The sequence below is a fragment of the Somniosus microcephalus genome, chromosome 1, assembly GCF_052327205.1.
Source record: "Somniosus microcephalus isolate GS21.2 chromosome 1, FLI_Smic_1.0, whole genome shotgun sequence".
NCBI classification, from domain to species: Eukaryota; Metazoa; Chordata; class Chondrichthyes; order Squaliformes; family Somniosidae; genus Somniosus; species Somniosus microcephalus.
Window position 1 is genome coordinate 407756657 of NC_140987.1, and position 18352 is coordinate 407775008.

Genomic DNA, 18352 nt, shown 5'->3' on the forward strand with positions numbered 1-18352 from the left:
AAGTGGACACATTTCACCTGACCATCATATAAACAATTAAAACACACACGCTGGGCCACCATCCAACTGCTGCATTAAAATCACTACATCTAAACAAGGTCACATATTGATTTAGAACTTTCCATCATTGAGGAAGCAACCCTGAGCACAGACCTTTACAAACTGTCAGGTTCAAAACTAGTGGATCAAACCAATGAGTATGACTGCCAATACAAATCGTTTCACGGGAACTTTGCAGGCCAGATAGGCCCTCCGATCTCTGTTTGGACACCCCAGCAACCTTGTACGCTGCCCTCCTCAACAGCTAGAAATGCTAATTCCTAGGAGAGGAGGGGAAAAAAAGAAGGAAAAAGCTAATGACCAATTTCAGGAAAAACTCTTGAGAAATTGCTTCCTGATTCCATAAAGCACCCAAGAAAGCTCCAAAACTGTGGTCCCTCATGATGCATCACTAGGAGAAGTTAACTAGCCCACACCCTCGGATGTGTTGCAATGTCCTCCTCCCTCAGGAATTTATCAAGCCCACTGGAAAAAATGAACTGGAAAATAACAAGAAAATCAATAATATTAAAACAATTGTGTTTTGTTAAACAATTGTAAGTGGGTGGATAAATGAAATGCCTCTATAACTGTTATAATTTTATTTTTAAAGCACTTTTGGCATTTGGAGTGAGTGAGTCAGCACTAGTGAATAAAATCTTTACTGCCATAAACCTAATGGTCCTGAGCTTCATCATTATAACGGGCTTTGTGAAAGGTGACACCAAGAACTGGCAGCTAACAGAGTTTGACTTCAATAGGACTTCCTTCAACAGGTGTGTATGTGGCTTCCTTCTCTTTCAACGTGTGAGAGTTTTTCACTTTGTGTCATTATTGATTTTCTCTCCAACAACCCCCACCACCACCCACCTGCCCTACCGCCCCAGCTTTCTCTTCTTTTGAAAGTGGCTGACTTACTTTGGAGAATGATTACATGGGTACTGGGTTTTGTGTTTTGTATCTTACAAAGCTACCATTTCTTGTTAATCTTTATACTAGCCCATATTGATGTCAGAAATGCACGATTGTCTAATAGAAATTTTACTGTCTTAAAATCTGTACAATAAGATGTTCCCTGTCTACTGAAGAAACTCTGGCCCCGATATTTCTGCACGGGGAAACCCAGAAACAAGGGTTTCCTGGATGTCCTGCTGAAATTAACAGCAGGGTGTCTTTTAAAATTCTCCAGCAGGTTTCCTGCCCAACGCTGCCTGTTGGGCGGGAAATCCTGCAGCAGAAGGCCACAGCCGGGGAGCAGAGAGCAGGAAGGGAGAGATGGGGGTGGGGGGGGCGGAGATCGAGGTCAGGGAGGGAGATGGATCGGCTGATCGTGGGGTCTGTAAAGAGGTTAGATTGTTGGGCCAGGAGGAAATGCTCCTGCTCCTCCTGGCCCACAGGCAGTGCTGTAAAGGCACTTACTTGATGGATCCAGCCCTTCTTGCCTCCTTTTACCTGCCGGGTTTCCTGAGCCCTGGGAAACCTGGCCGACATTAGTTTAAATAAAAATAAAAATCATGTTAACAGGGAGGCGTGCAGCCTCCTTAACAGATTTCAGTGACCGACCCGCCTCCTGAGAGCGGATTGGTCATCCGCCTCCGTTAAAACCGGAAGTGGGTGGTTTGGGGTTGGGTTTGAATTTTTTACATTTTTACTGCCCACCCGACCCAAAGGTCTTGGAGGTTAAAATTTTACCCCCTTTTTTGTGAAAGGCTGATTTTATGCCTCTGGGTTTTCTGATTGTTTGGTTGTACAGTATTTGTTAACTGTTCATGTATATTTATTCATGAAAGTATTATGTTTGTGTCTGTCTCAGTACTGAAGCTGAAGTAGGAAAGTTTGGTTCCGGAGGATTCACTCCTTTTGGATTTTTTGGAGTTCTCACTGGAGCTGCAACATGCTTCTATGCCTTTGTAGGATTTGACTGTATTGCAGCTACAGGTAAGGACCAAGCCTTTTTGAAACGAAATTTCAATTTTCTCCCATTTCCTGAAGGTGCTTACTCTTTCCAGAGTATAGTTCTACAGGAGCGGATCAGCCTCTGGTACATCACCTAAATATGAGTGGGTAATGCTGGCAAGGCTGCATTTTTAGCCCATCCCTAGTTTCCCTGAGAACCTGCTGGTGAACTACCTTGAACTGCTGCAGTCCTGGTGCTGTTGTCCTCCCACAGTAGTGTTAGATAGGGAATTCCAGGACATTGACCCAACTGTGATGAAGGGACAGTGACATATCTTCCAAGACAGGCTAGTGTGTAGAGAAACTTGGAGGTGGCAGCGTTCCTGCAACATTGCTGCTCTTGTCTGTCTTGGTGGTAGAGATTGCGGGGGAGAGAGGTGCTGTCAAAGTAATCTTGCTGACTTGCCTCCAGCTCCTGTTAGTTACCTTGTTGTTCACTATTCTTGACTTGGATGCATTAGGGCTACAGAGCTTGCTCTGATCCATTGGTTGTGAGATCGCTTAGCTCCTTTTGGTGGTTAGCATGCAGGTAGCCCTGTGTAGTTCCTTCACTAGGTTAATACCTCATTCTAGGGTATGCCTGGTGCTGCTCCTAGAATGCCCTTCTACACTCCACATTGAACCAAGATTTGTCTCCTGGCTTCATAATCAAGGAATGGGGGATGTGCTAGACTATGAGATTACAGATTGTGGTGGTATGCAATTCTGCTACTGATGGTCCACAGCACCCAATTTTGGGCCGCTAGATCTGTCATTAGTCTGTCCCACTTACCACCGTGGTAGTTCCAAACTACATGATGGAGGGAATCCTCACAGTGGAAATGAGAGTTTGTTTTCACAAGAACTGTGTGGTGGCCACTTCTACCAATGCTATCTTGGACAGATATGGACAATTGGTGCTTGTTGGCAGGCTATTTGATCACCACAGTTGAGCTCAGTCCTGTCATTAACTGATAGCCACACAGCTGGGATCACTGAAGAATGATCCACAGCATGAATCCCTCACACTCGGCTAATTTTTCTGCACCCTACTTCAGAGGCATTGATGCGAATTGTAGCGCTCTTACCTGTACCCCAGCTAAGATCAACTAACAGCCCAGAACTGGAATTGAACCTGGGACCTTGCTGGTCTGTATGGCTTAGCACTTAATGGAGAGCTAAGCATGGTGCTTTAAGCCAACTTCTTGAACTAAATTGGACCCTGAGAATACCTACTTTAATAATGTTCATATTTTAAAAAATTTCTCCATTGCCATTTTTAATGCTGCTATATTTTAATATAAATTTGTTTTGTTATTTGTTATGTAAGTAGAAAATGTACATATGGGAGCAACTGAAAGAGAAAAGGGATAATGTTTCAGGCCAGAACCCGAAATATTGAGCTGCCTTCTGTTTCAGATGCTGGTGGCCCAGCTATGTATTTTCATCACCTTCTGTTTTTCTTTCAGATTTCCAGCGTTCTTGTTTATTGTTCTGCTGTTTTATATTTCTTCTTTGTTTACTGTTGTTTTCAGGAGAGGAAGCAAAAAATCCTCAGAAGTCAATTCCTGTTGGGATTGTGGTTTCCCTGCTGATCTGTTTTGTGGCCTACTTTGGTGTGTCTGCTGCTCTCACACTCATGATGCCTTACTACATGCTGAACAAGCAAAGCCCACTGCCCGAGGCCTTCCAGCATGTTGGCTGGGAACCTGCACGTTACATTGTGGCTGTTGGTTCTCTCTGTGCTCTCTCTACCAGGTACTTAGAGCTCTTGTTCAAGGCAGTTCTACAGCAAATCTTTATCAGAAGCTTAGTTGAATTTTTTTTTTTAAAGACTCCTCAGTTAGGAGCTGAGCCATACAGGCCGGGACAATCAAGCGTTCAAACCCTGGTTTGTGCTGAGTTGTTGGAGCTCAGCTGAGTGGCAGTAGGCATACTACTGCCCCTGGGGCTAAGGTTGTGGAGAAATCTGTCAGAGTTTCTGCTCCCGATTACTATACACAGCTCCCCCCCGCCCATTGCTGGAAATGCGCATATGTTGACATTGTAAAACTAGGATTGAGCTAGACTGATAACCCCCTTTCCAGTTACGTAGCTTGCCATCACTCGCTGTCTAGGCGTGTGAATATTGCATCACATGAATAATGGCCACGTGGACTGTTATTGAGGACAGTTAGCACCTCTTTGTATGCTAGCAAGAATCAATACCTTCAGGAAGGGTGGGAGAAAAATGGACACAAATAAATTATTTTTACAATGGTCAAAAATAAAATTTGCAAACCAGAACAGTTAAGGGGAAAAAAACACAAGATATCAGTAATCTCCAAATAGTGCCGAAAACTGTGATTCCAGAACATCTAGTATTAGTAATGCAAATAGTAGATATGGAATCTGATCAAAAGAGGCACAAAAATCATTCTGAAACTAGCAAGATTCATAAACCCCTCTGCACTAAGAGCACATGAAGACCAGAGAAGCCAAGTGAGCTAGGCTCTCAGTGGCTTGTAATTCATTTACTATTGTCCTTTTTCCTTTATCCAGCCTGCTGGGCTCAATGTTCCCTATGCCACGTGTCATATACGCAATGGCTGAGGATGGATTGCTCTTCCGTTTCCTGGGGAACATGCACAAAAAAACCAAGACGCCAGTGCACGCGACCATCGTTTCTGGCATTGTTGCTGGTGAGTGCAGTTTAAGACCGGTTTCGTAGGTAGTCACTTTATTGCGATATACTACTGGACTGGCAATTTGTCAATTTGAATTCATTCCCCAAGAAAAGGATGTCAGAAAGGGAGTGGGACAATTAGCTGGGGACCTTGCTCCTGATGGCTGTTCCGTGCATGAAGGTGTATATGCGTGGCAAATAAATGAAGAAAGGATGGGATTTGCTTGTGATGCTATTCTGCTAAGTCTGCTTAATGTCGAGGCTCACGCCATTCTTCACGAATGAGCACTTGGATGAGGTATCAAAAAGCAATGAGCTTCTGTGGATCTTTACCCTGGCACAAGTCACTGTCACTTGCAGAAGAGGCAAGAATACTGAAGAAAAATATTTCTAATGACTCTCACCCCTCTGGGACAGAGGAATTGATTTGGGGCATTTTTTGTGTGTACCCAAAAAGAGATTTGGAAAATGCTTTTATTGGTTTTATATGGAGGAGGGAAGGAGAGAAACAAATAAATTGAACAGCAAAACTGGCTTTCCTGTGGACTGAGAACAGTGTTTCTAGGAATATATAGGAAGTTGAGTTGATGTATGATGTGCCTGCGATTGTATTCACATTTATTTTTGTTTTTGTTCCAGCTGTCATGGCTTTGCTGTTTGACCTGGATGTTCTGGTTGATCTCATGTCAATTGGCACACTACTTGCCTATTCCTTGGTGGCAGCTTGTGTTCTTATCCTCAGGTGAGTGAAGGTGGTTGTTGTTGTCATCCTTCCCCAACCAAGGGCACAGGCTAGCAACTTATTGCCATATGTGGGCTGTTGTGCAGTGGACTCGGGCCTAATGGAAGCATGACTGGAGTTACATTATCGGTTGGATTTCTTTTTCTACTCCTTCCACTCTTTGTAAGATTGGTGTACTAATACACTGCGCTACTGAGTGGATGGCATCGATTGATTTCTCCCCCACCTTGAATAAGCAGTTTTATTCTCCACATGTAGAGAGAACCGAATGATTTGTCATCCCACGCCATTCTTGCAGATTCCTGGCTAAAACTTGATACATTGCACAAAGGTTTAATCTTAGCTGTATTCTGTCTGCAGATACCAGCCTTCTGAGCTCCTCAAATGTGATTTGTATGAAATGACTCCATTTGGAGAAAACAAAAGCAGCCTGGCAAGCCAAATCAACAGTGAGGCTGAAGAGAAAACCTCGATGACCTTAAAGCTACTATTCTACCCAAGAGAAAACACCCCCACTAAATGCTCCGGATTAATTATTTATACCAGCGTTGGAATCCTCTGTGAGTATCTTGGAGCTGATGTACTGACATTTTTGTGGTACAGGTAGACTATCCTTTATCCGAACTTCCGAAAACCTCTAAAAACCGAAAGTTTTTTCGTTCAGCGTAAGTCGTGCGCACGACATGACCAGAGTGGCGCACGACTTAGCTGAGCAGGGCAGAGGGTCACAGAGTTCCCTCCTGGGTAGGAGATTGCAGGCCGAGCCGGGCAGTGTGAAGGAGGTACCGGGAGAGTGAACCCGACAATACAACGGCCCGTCCAATAGCTGCAGCGGCCCGTCCGATATTCTTTTCTCCCCCCCCCCACCCCACCCGACCCGACCCCCGACCCGTCCGATATTCTTTTCTCCCCCCTGACCCGACCCGAACCGCGGCCCGTCTGATATTCTTTTATCCCCCGACCCCCCGCCAACGCCGACCCCCCCGCCGACCCCGACCCCCGACAAATTTCCCAATACCTTCTGAAATCCGAAAACCGAAACTCAGCTGGTCCCAAGGTTTTCAGATAAAGGATAGTCTACCTGTATGTGCAATAGACACTGTGTAAATGATTACTCTGGTAGCAGGGAAGATTATGCCTCTTAATTTCTCTGGCAGTTATCCTATTAATATCAATTCCTTCCTTGATCAACATGACTTGTCCTGCTTTCAAATATTAGCTGCTCCGGTCTTTTTGAGAAACCGGGTGATGTCCATGCCCATAGTGGTAGACACCATCGAGGTTGGTAACCTTAGGAGAAGACTAATCAAGAAGTTTGGTGAGGTGAACAAAGGGAGTAGTTGCAGGGTGAAGGGACAGTTTTTTTTTTTAAGTGTCTGCCAACCACCTCATGACATTGTACAGTCTTACAAAGATATTGCAGTGTCTTGGTTGACAGCAGTACTATTAAATGTGCTTACGGTGAATGTACCCTCATTGTGCCTATGCACATATAGAAGTTGATATTTATATGAACCATATGTGGGCAGTTATGCAGTGGATTCGGGGCCCAATAAAAAGAGGACCGTGGTTGTATTATTTCACACGGGGCCTTTACAGCTGCCAGCGCACATTACTGCTCACCAGTTGGAAATTTCACTCTGAAACCATGAGATCAGTTGATAAGGAAATAAGCTATACCTACTGCACAAGAGAGAATGCTCTTATGTGGTTAGGGTGGAAATTGGGATGCAAGTAGAGGGAGCCTTGCTTTGCATCCAACATTTGCTCTACCAGAAAGAGGAGACTTTCATCCAATCGGCCTAGGCTAATTCAACACAGTCTCCATTCCTGTTTTCCATTGATTCATAGAATACAGTAACTTTGACTTTTGTTAAGTTTTCTTTTTTTTTATTCCATTCTAGCAATTGTTTTGACCATTATTTGCATCGTACTGGCCAAATGTTACAAGGAAATATTCAACGGGCATGCCTTCTGGGTGATACTACTTGTGATGCTCTGCCTGGTTGCTGCAGTTATTACTTTCGTTATATGGAAGCAGCCACAGAATGACGTGTCACTTACTTTTAAGGTAAATCTTTTATCTGTGAATCATTGGGAACAGCAGAGGAAATGCACATCTCCCTTTCTCCTAAAAGAACTAACTCCTGCTTGGGTACAATTCCACAGCTGCTGGCTGCCCTCCACTACCTCAGCCATAACACACTGCTGCTCCAACGTGCCATTTAACCCTTTTCTGATCAGGGGAGTGTAATATACCATGACTAATTCATTATTTTACTATGCTCTTGCACTTTTCTTAATACTTTTCATAATTGTCCTGTGGCGCATTCATCCTTTTTTGAGGTTGGTAATTATTTATTTGGAGGTGGAAGAGAAATGCACATGAAGAGTGACCAATAAACTCAAAACAACTAAGTTGTGCCCTTCTTCCCTTCCCCCACCACTGCCCAAGTATAAATGCGAGGTTATCCACTTTGGTGGCAAAAACAGGAAGGCAGACTATTATCTGAATGGCAATAGATTGGGAGAAGGGGAAGTGCAACGAGACCTGGGTGCCTTGTGCACCAGTCGCTGAAGGTAAGCATGCAGGTGCAGCAGGCGGTGAAGAAGGCAAATGGTATGTTGGCCTTCATAGCGAGAGGATTCGAGTACAGGAACAAGGATGTCCTGCTGCAGTTGTACAGGGCCTTGGTGAGACCACACCTTGAGTACTGTGTGCAGTTTTGGTCGCCTTATCTGAGGAAGGATGTTCTTGCCATGGAAGGAGTTCAGCGAAGATTCACCAGGCTGATCCCTGGGATGGCAGGAATGACGTATGAGGAGAGATTGGGTCGATTGGGCTTATACTCGCTGGAGTTTAGAAGAATGAGAGGGGATCTCATCAAAACTTATAAAATTCTGACAGGTCTGGACAAACTAGATGCAGGTAGAATGTTCCCGATGGTCGGAGAGTCCAGAACCAGGGGTCATAGTCTAAGGATAAGGGGTAAGCCATTTAGGACAGAGATGAGGAATAATTTCTTCACCCAGAGAGTGGTGAACCTGTGGAATTCTCTACCACAGAAGGCAGTTGAGGCCAATTCATTAAATATATTCAAGAAGGAGTTAGATATATTTCTTAGAGCTAAAGGTATCAAGGGATATGGGGAGAAGGCAGGTACGGGGTACTGAGTTTGGATGATCAGCCATGATCTCATCGAATGGCGGAGCAGGCTCGAGGGGCCGAATGGCCTACTCCTGCTCCTATCTTCTATGTTTCTATGAATGCCAATGTGTTATTCTACAGGCTGTCCAAATACTTAAAAGACACAGGGCATGAGGATGCACAAGCACTGAGGATGATTATGGATTTTGCATCCCTATTTAAATGTGCCTGCTGGGCCATACGGACCTGTAAGGTCCCAGGTTCAGTCCCTGCTTTGATCTCAGCTGGAGCAGCAGCAGGGGTGCTACAATTGACCCTGGCAGCCCCAAATTAGGGAGAGGGAAATTCCAATCTTGATCACTGTTCACTGACTTCTGCTGGAGAGTGGGCATGTGCAGATTCCAGTGAGGTTCGGATCAGTGTCACCTATGATGCCCCCAATGGTGGACAGTCTGCTGACGCTCGATGTCTCGGCTCGTGAAGAATGGTCGCTTGGAGGGCTGTGTCACCATGGAACTGTCCCCCAGCACGATTCAGCACCTTCAGGAAAATTGAAGGAGGGGGGAAAAAATTGATTGTCATGGGTGATTGATGCAACAAAAAATAAAATGTTTTCTTACAGTTTAGATAAGCTCACCCAGTGTAAAATGTGCTGACAGATTCCATTTGTATTTGCAGGTGCCACTTCTTCCCTTCCTACCTATCGTCAGTATCTTTGTAAATGTTTACCTGATGGTGATGATGGATTTGGGCACCTGGGCCCGGTTTGGAATTTGGATGCTTATCGGTAAATATACTTACTATAGTTTTGAGCCCAAAAATAACACTGTGTGATAAGTGTACAGTCAACACACCAGTTAAAATAGCGAATAAACTCATTTCATGAAAATTACCATTGCTATACCATGACTAGCTTTCATATTTAATTGAAAAATGTAGAAAAGCACAGAACAAAAAAAAAAGGTTTCGGCCGATCTCCTGCCACAGACCACGCACAATCAGGCCAATCTTGGATAACATCCCCTATTGCACCTCTTGAAGGAACATTTTGTATAAATCCCCAAGGTTATCCAGCAGAATTCCACAATATTCGTCAGGCTCACATCTCCACTGTTTAATACAATAGCAAAATACTGTGAATGATGGAAATCTGAAATAAAAACAGAAAATGCTGGAAATACTCAGCTGGTCAGGCAGCATCTGTGGAGAGAGAAACAGAGTTAACGTTTCAGCTCAATTACCTTTCATCAAACCTGAAAAAAGTTAGAAATGTAACCGATTTTAAGCAAGTACAGAGGCAGGGAAAGGGGGTGGGGGAGGAAAGAACAAAAGGGAAGGTCTGTGATAGGGTGGAAGGTGGGAGAGATTAAATGACAAAAACGATGATGGTGCAAGGCAAAAGGAGGTGGTAATGGGACAAGTAAAGAAACAAAAGATGGGTCTAGAGCAGGTGTAAATGGGAATATCAGAATCATCAGCAACAGTTGTTGTCTGAAAAAAATGGGGGCCGAGGTTATGATCTAAAATTGTTGAACTCAATGTTGAGTCCGGAAGATGTAAAGTGCCTTATCAAAAGATGTGGTGCTGTTCCTCGAGCTTACGCTGAGCTTCATTGGAACAGTGTAGGAGGCCGAGAACAGAGAGATCAAAGTGGGAGTGGGGGCGGAAAATTAAAGTGACAGGCGACCTGAAGCTTGGGGGGTCACACTTGTGGACTGAACGGAGGTGTTCCGCAAAGCGGTCACCCAATCTCCGTTTAGTCTCCGCAATGTAGAGGAGACCGCTTCGTGAGCAGCAAATACATATACTAAATTGAAAGAAGTGCAAGTAAATCGCTGTTTCACCTGGAAGGAGTGTTTGGGACCCTGGGTGGTGGGGAGGGAGGAGGTACGACATCATAGGAGTTATGATGGTGGGGAACACGGCATGACCCCAGCCATCTTAACCCCCACCGTGACAATTCCTACCGTGGTGAGAGTTTAAAATCGACCCCTTGGTGCCCAGTGTATCTATTTTCTCTTAGTGTAAAGTGTTCCAGGATGTTTACCTGTATCTCAGGAGTGCTATATAAATACAAGATTTTGGTGACATCCTGAGGTTATTGTAAGGTGGTTTATGTTGCTGGTATAATTTCTCTATAGATGGAAAAAACAAATTTACATTGACACAAAAACTTGCATGTGACCCCTTTAGTGTGACAGATGTGCCTCAAAACTTTCTTTTCATATTTTATAAAATAGTGGATATTTCATATTTTATAAAATAGTGGATATTTCCCTATCAATGTAAAACATTTTTAGACATCTTCCTCTGGAGGAGGTGCTATAAAATACATTACTGTAAACTTACATTTATCGTTTAATTTCTCCAGGCTTTGCCATCTACTTTGGTTATGGAATCTGGAACAGCTCTGAGGGCCAGAGTTCCTCTTGCACTCCTGTGGACTCAGGAAGCCAAGAGAAAATGGATAACATGCTTGACTGCAACACTTTACTCTCTGTAGAAAAAATGAAGGAAGTAGCAACAGCATGAAAGGAAAGAGACCAACGAAAGGAGGGATCCCTGTTCCATTGCTGAAATGTACACTTCCTTACCAGTTACATTCATTAATGCTTGGTTTTTACTTATGTGGCAGTGAATAAGCCTGTTATTCATCAGGCTCTACAAACTGAATTACACTCAGACCAGCACTAATTAATTGACACATAGCTGTACTTGGGGAGTCTACTGCTGGGAATGGCTTTTCAAAGAGTTATTGGCAGGGGTTCAAGTACATTTTTCAATTTTTATAAAGATACCTATTAAAACAAGACTTTGGCTTGTTTTTAGTCTGTTCTATAATCAGTGTACTGTATATACAGGATAATGCAGTTTGCATTTTGTTAAAGGCAGTAGCAGAAAATAAGAAGTTGAGATGACATCTTATGCCCTGTTTATATTAGTGTTACCCACTGAAACAGGTAATATAAATGAGGTGGCGTACAGACCTTCAGAGGTGGGGAATCACTAGATGGTTTAATTCCCAAAGAAAGCACCAGTGATGAAAATGGTAAATGACACCACTTGGCATCAGGACCACCGTTTTAATGTGACACAGATGGGACTTTAACATTGCAAACCATCAAGGAGCTTCCCCATTCTTTGGGAAAAGTCCACGGCCAGAATGGGAAAGTCAACAAATATGACTTAACAATAACTATACATCCTGTGCATGTGCAGTGGATCTGGTGTTGCTGCATCCACTTGGCAGTTTGAATGGGGCAGATTGGAGTTTTGTAATATAAATGGATTATTAAACTGAACGGTGTCATCTCAACCCCCTGATGTTACTTCCTTGAATCACATGCTAGAGCTTGTTGTTCTTTACATAGAGAAAGATTCCTTGCTGTTTGTTGGCTCCTGTATTTTATTCTTGTGATTTGACTAGCACTGATATTACAATTCAGTTAAATAATTAATGTAGTGGAATATCACAGCTATTTTATGGTACTGTAAAATGAGGGTGTCAAAGTTGCTACTTGATAAATATTCACTCCCGAAGCTTATATATTGATATGCATATATACTCTCTGCCATGACTATGCTGTGCTGTAGCAATACTACATAGCGTGGGAGAGGTTTGATGAAAATGGCTTATCAGTTTGTGGTTGTAAATAAGATCCTTGGCCCACTCCACGTGGCTGTTTCTTACTCAGTGAATTTTCTAAGCACAGAGACACCAGTTTGGTTGTTTATATTTTTATGTAAATATTATGGTATTTTGTAAATGTCTTTCACATTACAACCAAAAGACTTGGGTGGGGGGAGCGGGTGGTGATGGTGCGAGGGTCAGTTCTAAGGCAGAAGGCTGGGGTTAAGAAAGAATGGAATAGATTTTGAACTTTCCGCCAGGGCATGAAATTGTTGCTGCGGGTTGACTGTCCGTTAGAGAAACTGCCCAACTTTCATTTCCAGTGAAATCAATAGTAATGAAAATTAAGGATTTTTATAATGGGCAGCCAATCAGCAATGGCAGTTTTACGCTTGGACAGCAGAATGAAAATTACCCCAATGTGTCCATGTAACTCCCAACAGTGGAGAGGTGGACCTTTGCAAGAGCTGTAAAAATTATATATATATTTTATTTTACACTGAATATTGTGGACTGAAGGACCAAATGGGTAAAACGGTTTTCATATTGGCTGAACGAACACAGTGGGGGACCTGTGGTGGGAGAGGGGCTGTATTTAATTTAGTGTGCATGCAGGACAGGATTTTACAAAGGATTCACCCTGACGTGTTGGACAATCCCCTTTATCTTTAAATAGTTTTTTATTTGTCTCGGTCCAATTGACTTCATCCAGAGGAACTTTACTCTGAAGGAACTACACTTGACCGGAGTTGCTTTCATTTTAATGTGCATTATTATTTCAACATTTCAGTGCAATTTTTTCTTTAAATGTCAGAAAACACAAGCTGATTTGAAAAGTTAACATTCCTAACCGTGAGTGTCAGCAGGTAACACATTTCTGTTAATTTAGCCTTCGCTATAGTGGATTTGCTGATTAAATAGAAAGGTGCTTGTGATGGTATTTGTAAATCTACATCGTGACCAAAGAAAGGAAAGTATTACCAAATTACAGTTTTGTTTCTTTGGAGTATTTTATCTGACATGTTATGTCTTCCACACTTGGCTGTTCACTTACTATAATTTATTCAATGATTTTCATATATGAAATCTCAAAATAAAATAGATTGCTATATTGTTAACTTGAGACAATAATAATTAACATGATTTTTTTTTAAATGTCTTATTAAAAACTGGAGAAAATGATGTGTAGATATTACATGCTCCGTTTTGTGTGCTTATGTTTGTGTATGTAACTACATATTCTGTTTGTTCGGTTTATAACTTGTACATACAATGTTTTTTGTAGTGAATTGTCTTGTATTAAAAAAACAAAATTATTTAGATTTTTATTAAGTCTATGGATTTATTTATAAAACTGACCTTTTTGTGCATTCTGCTTAATTTTCTTGTATGCCCAGTTTATTTTATTGATCACTCTTTATAGGTGCAGAACTCTATCTCAAAAGATGGTTTAGCTCCCCAACTCCAGGGCAAAGTGGGACCTGGTGAACATAAACAGCCCCTTGCAATGGGAAGCATTGTTTTATTCTGGCCATTAGCTTTGCAGTTTTCATATTGCTGGTGGTATGGTACTTTGCCCCTCTCCCTCGAACATTAGCAAAGGTCCACAGGCAGAAATATAAAGTTACAAACATGGTCTTTGAGCTGCTACACGGTTGTTCTGATGTGGACAATGGCCTGTGAATCTACCCAGCACTATTAACAGGGGAATTCAGAAGAAACATATGCACACGATATTGGAAATGGTTCTGCAATATAAACCAAATACTAAAATCTGAATTAGTTTGTCATCACTTTTAAATTTTAAGCAGTACAACAGGGTGCCAGCCAGCAGAATCAAAAATGAATGCTATTGTCGTGCATGTGGTGGTGATCACTAGCTAGTGAAACACCAACAATTTGGCATTACTCCAGTCATACTTGTAATGAAGACGTGCAGCCGGGCTTCATCTGTTACATACACCATTCTCATCCAATAATAATGGTTTAGGTTATTCTGGTCCTAGGACCAACAGATAGGTTTTCTTTTGTCAACAGGACTATAATACTAGCTCAATGGGCTCTGTAAAACATGGAAGTTTGCTAAATCACAACAGTGTTTGAAATTTTTTTCCACCGCCATTTCCCGTTCTTTGTTTTTCCTCCCCCCAAAATATCAATTTCTTGGTGGCTACAGTTCAATGTGGTCCAGTATCTCACCCAATTTTAATGTACAAGTTTCACAATGCATTTCAGCAGGCTAATTGACTCAAGGGCATCCCACTGAGCCCTATCTTGTCTCCACCCATCGTTCATATACGTACACTGGATAGGAAGCAGAAGTACAAGTTGGGAGTGTGAAGGAATACGCTCCATTAGCCTTGATGGGTACAGCTGCAAGAACATTCAAGATACTCTACACCATCCAGGACAAAGCAGTCCGCTTGATCGACATTGACCCCCTCCACCAGCACACCGTGGCTGCAGTGTGTACTATCAAAAAGATGCACTGCAGCAACTCGCCAAGGCTTCTTTGGCAGCACCTTTCAAACCCGTGACCTCCACCACCTAGAAAGACACGGCCAGCGGGTGCATGGGAACACTATCCTCTCCAAATCAGACACCATGCTGACTTGGTCATATATCAACGTTCCTTCATTGTCGCTGGGTCAAAATCCTATCTAACCGCAATGTGGGAGCACCTTCACACAGACTGCAGCAGGTCAAGAAGGTGGCCCAGCACCACCACCTCAGGGCAACTAGGAATAAGCAATGAATGCCAGCCTTTCCCACATCCTGAGAATGAATTACAAAATGTGGGATGCCTGCTGAATTTTGCCTGCCTAATGCAAGGGTGTTGAGGTCAATTGCAGCATCCCAACTGCTGTCTCAGCACGGACTAGGATGGGAAGCTGGAACTTTCCTGCCATATATAGTACAGCAAGCATACAGCCATTGCAGGGTGCTTCCAACTTTTCCACCTATCTTTGCTCACCATACTTCAGACACAATTACCAAGCCAAGCAGGTGAATGTTTTAACTGAAGAAAGACTAGTTCCTAGAAATTCGATGCGTTAAGGCCGGTTTTATAGAAAAAATGGCGGCCGCCTCGCTTCTGCCCACTTCCGGCACGGAACGCGGCAGCCGTCATTGGGCAGGTCGGCAGCGCTGCCGTTGGCTGCGTTCACCACAAGTGTTTTAATTACCAGGAGCATGACGTCAATCGGCATGTAACACCAAATTGACACACGCTCATCCATTTTGGTGCTCGCCGCTCCTTTTACGGCCCTCTCCAAAGCACGCCCGTGCGTGCAGCCGTTGACAGCGTGCAGAGCCGGGAGAAAGCGGAGGTGAGCAAGAACACGTACAGTAAACAGCTGCTGAGATAACTAGTAACTATGGAGAGTTCAGACTATGTAATTGTAGTGAAAACTGCTTCCAATGAGATGCATTAGAAATATAGAAGATAGGAGCAGGAGTAGGCCATTCGGCCCCTCGAGCCTGTTCCGCTATTTAATGAGATCATGGCTGATCATCCAAATTCAGTACCCTGTCCCTGCTTTCTCCCCATATCCCTTGATCCTTTTAGCCTTAAGAAATATATCTAACTCCTTCTTGAATATATTTAATGAATTGGCCTCAGCTGCCTTCTGTGGTACAGAATTCCACAGGTTCACCACTCTCTGGGTGAAGAAATTCCTCTTCATCTCAGTCCTAAATGGCTTACCCCTTATCCTTAGACTGTGACCCCTGGTTCTGGACTCCCCCGCCATTGGGAACATCCTTCCTGCATCTAGTCTGTCTAGTCCTGTTAGAATTTTATAAGTTTCAATGAGATCCCCTCTCATTCTTCTAAACTCTAGTGAATACAAGCCCAATCGACCCAATCTCTCTTCATACGTCATTCCTGCCATCCCAGGTATCAGTCTGGTGAATCTTCGCTGCACTCTCTCCGTGGCAAGAACATCCTTCCTCAGATAAGCCGACCAAAACTGCACACAATACTGAAGATGTGGTCTCACCAAGGCCCTGTACAACTGCAGCAAGACATCCTTGCTCCTGTACTCAAATCCTCTCGCTATGAAGGCCAACATACCATTTGCCTTCTTAACCGCCTGCTGCACCTGCATGCTTACCTTCAGCGACTGGTGCACATGGACACCCAGGTCTCGTTGCACTTCCCCTTTTCCTAATCTATTGCCGTTCAGATAATAATCTGCCTTCCTGTTTTTGCCACCAAAGTGGATAACCTCGCATTATCCACATTATACTGCATCTGCCCAATCACCCAACCTGTCCAAATCATATTGGAGTTTCTCTGCATCCTCCTCACAGCACACACGCCCACCCAGTTTTGTGTTGTCTGCAAACTTGGAGATATTACATCTAGTTCCCTCGTCTAGATCATTAATATATATTGTGAATAACTGGGGTCCTAGCACCGATCCCTGTGGTACCCCACTGGTCACTGCCTGCCAACTCTGCTTCCTGTCTGCCAACCAATTTTCTATCCAAGTCAGCACCTTACCCCCAATCCCATGTGCTTTAACTTTGCACGTTAATCTCTTATGCGGGACCTTATCAAAAGCCTTCTGAAAGTCCAAATACACCACATCTACTGGTTCTCCCTTATCTATTCTACCAGTTAGATCCTCAAAAAATTCCAGTAGATTAGTCAAGCACAATTTACCTTTTGTAAATCCATGTTGACTTTGTCCGATCCTGTCACTGTTTTCCAAGTGCTCTGCTATTACATCTTTTCAAATCTCCCCCCTGATCAGTCAAACAGTACAGGAGGTAAATACTTTTAAAATAAACTGTACTGTAATTCAGTTGTAATACTCTCAGGAAAAAATCAAAGCAGCATTTCCTTAAATTTTATACATTGGATTTTCCAGTTTAGGAACCAATAAAGTAATATGCAAAGTTTGGAAGTCTGTTTTTAAAAGGCTTAACACCATATTCTCAGCAAGAGTTCTTCAAATGTCTGCTGTTAAAAATTTAATTGAATTCTCTTCTGCACGATTTACACCAGTAAGCTCCTGACCAAGGGGTTCATGTTCCCCTTTAAATTTTTTTTATTTCAATTGATTTCTCATGCAATGGTTTAACGACATCTATGCCACAGTCTTTACGTGATGTTTCCAGTCACAGTCCCTCCAGATCTGAGCCTGTGCTTTAAGACCCACTCACCAGGGAGTGAATCCTCTATGTATAGTTATGTAGACTAGTGCACTGTCACTGCTAGCTGAAAGACGGTGCATCCCCATCCCCGTCCAGCACCATGGTAGAGCACAAACCTCCACACAGCAAACTTCTAGGTGAAACATCGGTGGACCTATGGCAGTCAGTGAAGTTGGGAGTACCAAGCAGTCTGGTACCCATTTGTGGACCCAACACAAGACCCAGGCAACAGAGAATGCTGGAAAAACTCAGCAGGTCAGGCAACATCCGTGGAGAGAAATTTGAGTTGACATTTCGGGTTGAACCCGAAACGTCAACTCAAATTTCTCTCCACGGATGTTGCCTGACCTGCTGAGTTTTTCCAGCATTCTGTTGTTATTTTGGATTTCCAGTATCTGCAGTATTTTGCTATTGTACAAGACCCAGGCAAATGTCCAAGAAAGTAAGAGGGGAGCCGTAGACAATCAAATGCCTCTGAATGTGCCACAATACTCCAACCCTACAAGGGCCATCAGTGGACTCGATATAGGATATGGCGATAGGGCCGGTGAATGGAGTTGAGGCAGAAGGTCAGCTATGATCTCATTGAATGGCGGAGCAGGCTCGAAGGGCCGAATGGCCTACTCCTGCTCCTATTTCTTATGTTCTCCTGACCCAGCAAAACCCAGGAGCCGTCACCAAATGACCCGAAACAGCACATTGCCCGAGAACGCTACACCGATCCTTTCAACACGATCCTTGGCCTCCTGCTGAGGTTACCACCAGAAAGAGCGGGATGCACAAAAGATTCTGCGCTCATGTAAATCAGCAGGCAGAATCAAAATACCGGTGCTGCCTGTAAAGTGCCTAAAGTACAGCCTTCTGGACACAACATAGAGTTCAACAATTTCAGACCATAACCTCTGCCCCTCTTTTTTCCCCTTTTATTGTTTTTTCTCTCTCTCACATGGCAGCTGTCTTTCATTCAGCCATTGCCATTTACACTTCATCTAGAGCCATCTTTTGTGTCTTAACTTGTCCCATTACCAT

At 43.3% G+C, this 18352-nt stretch overlaps 1 protein-coding gene across 1 annotated transcript in view; it reads left to right on the top strand.

The window, feature by feature from the left end:
• The window catches only part of LOC147125164 (high affinity cationic amino acid transporter 1-like), a 36223-nt gene extending 22735 nt beyond the window's left edge, over nt 1-13488 (top strand). Inside the window, exons 4-12 of the mRNA XM_085998475.1 lie at nt 653-815; nt 1853-1977; nt 3510-3732; nt 4516-4655; nt 5279-5381; nt 5742-5941; nt 7286-7452; nt 9208-9316; nt 10901-13488. Coding sequence (XP_085854601.1) covers nt 653-815; nt 1853-1977; nt 3510-3732; nt 4516-4655; nt 5279-5381; nt 5742-5941; nt 7286-7452; nt 9208-9316; nt 10901-11061 — 1391 coding nt within the window. The 3' untranslated portion in view covers nt 11062-13488. The remainder of the gene's footprint in view (nt 1-652; nt 816-1852; nt 1978-3509; nt 3733-4515; nt 4656-5278; nt 5382-5741; nt 5942-7285; nt 7453-9207; nt 9317-10900) is intronic.
• Nucleotides 13489-18352: the final 4864 nt, after the last annotated feature.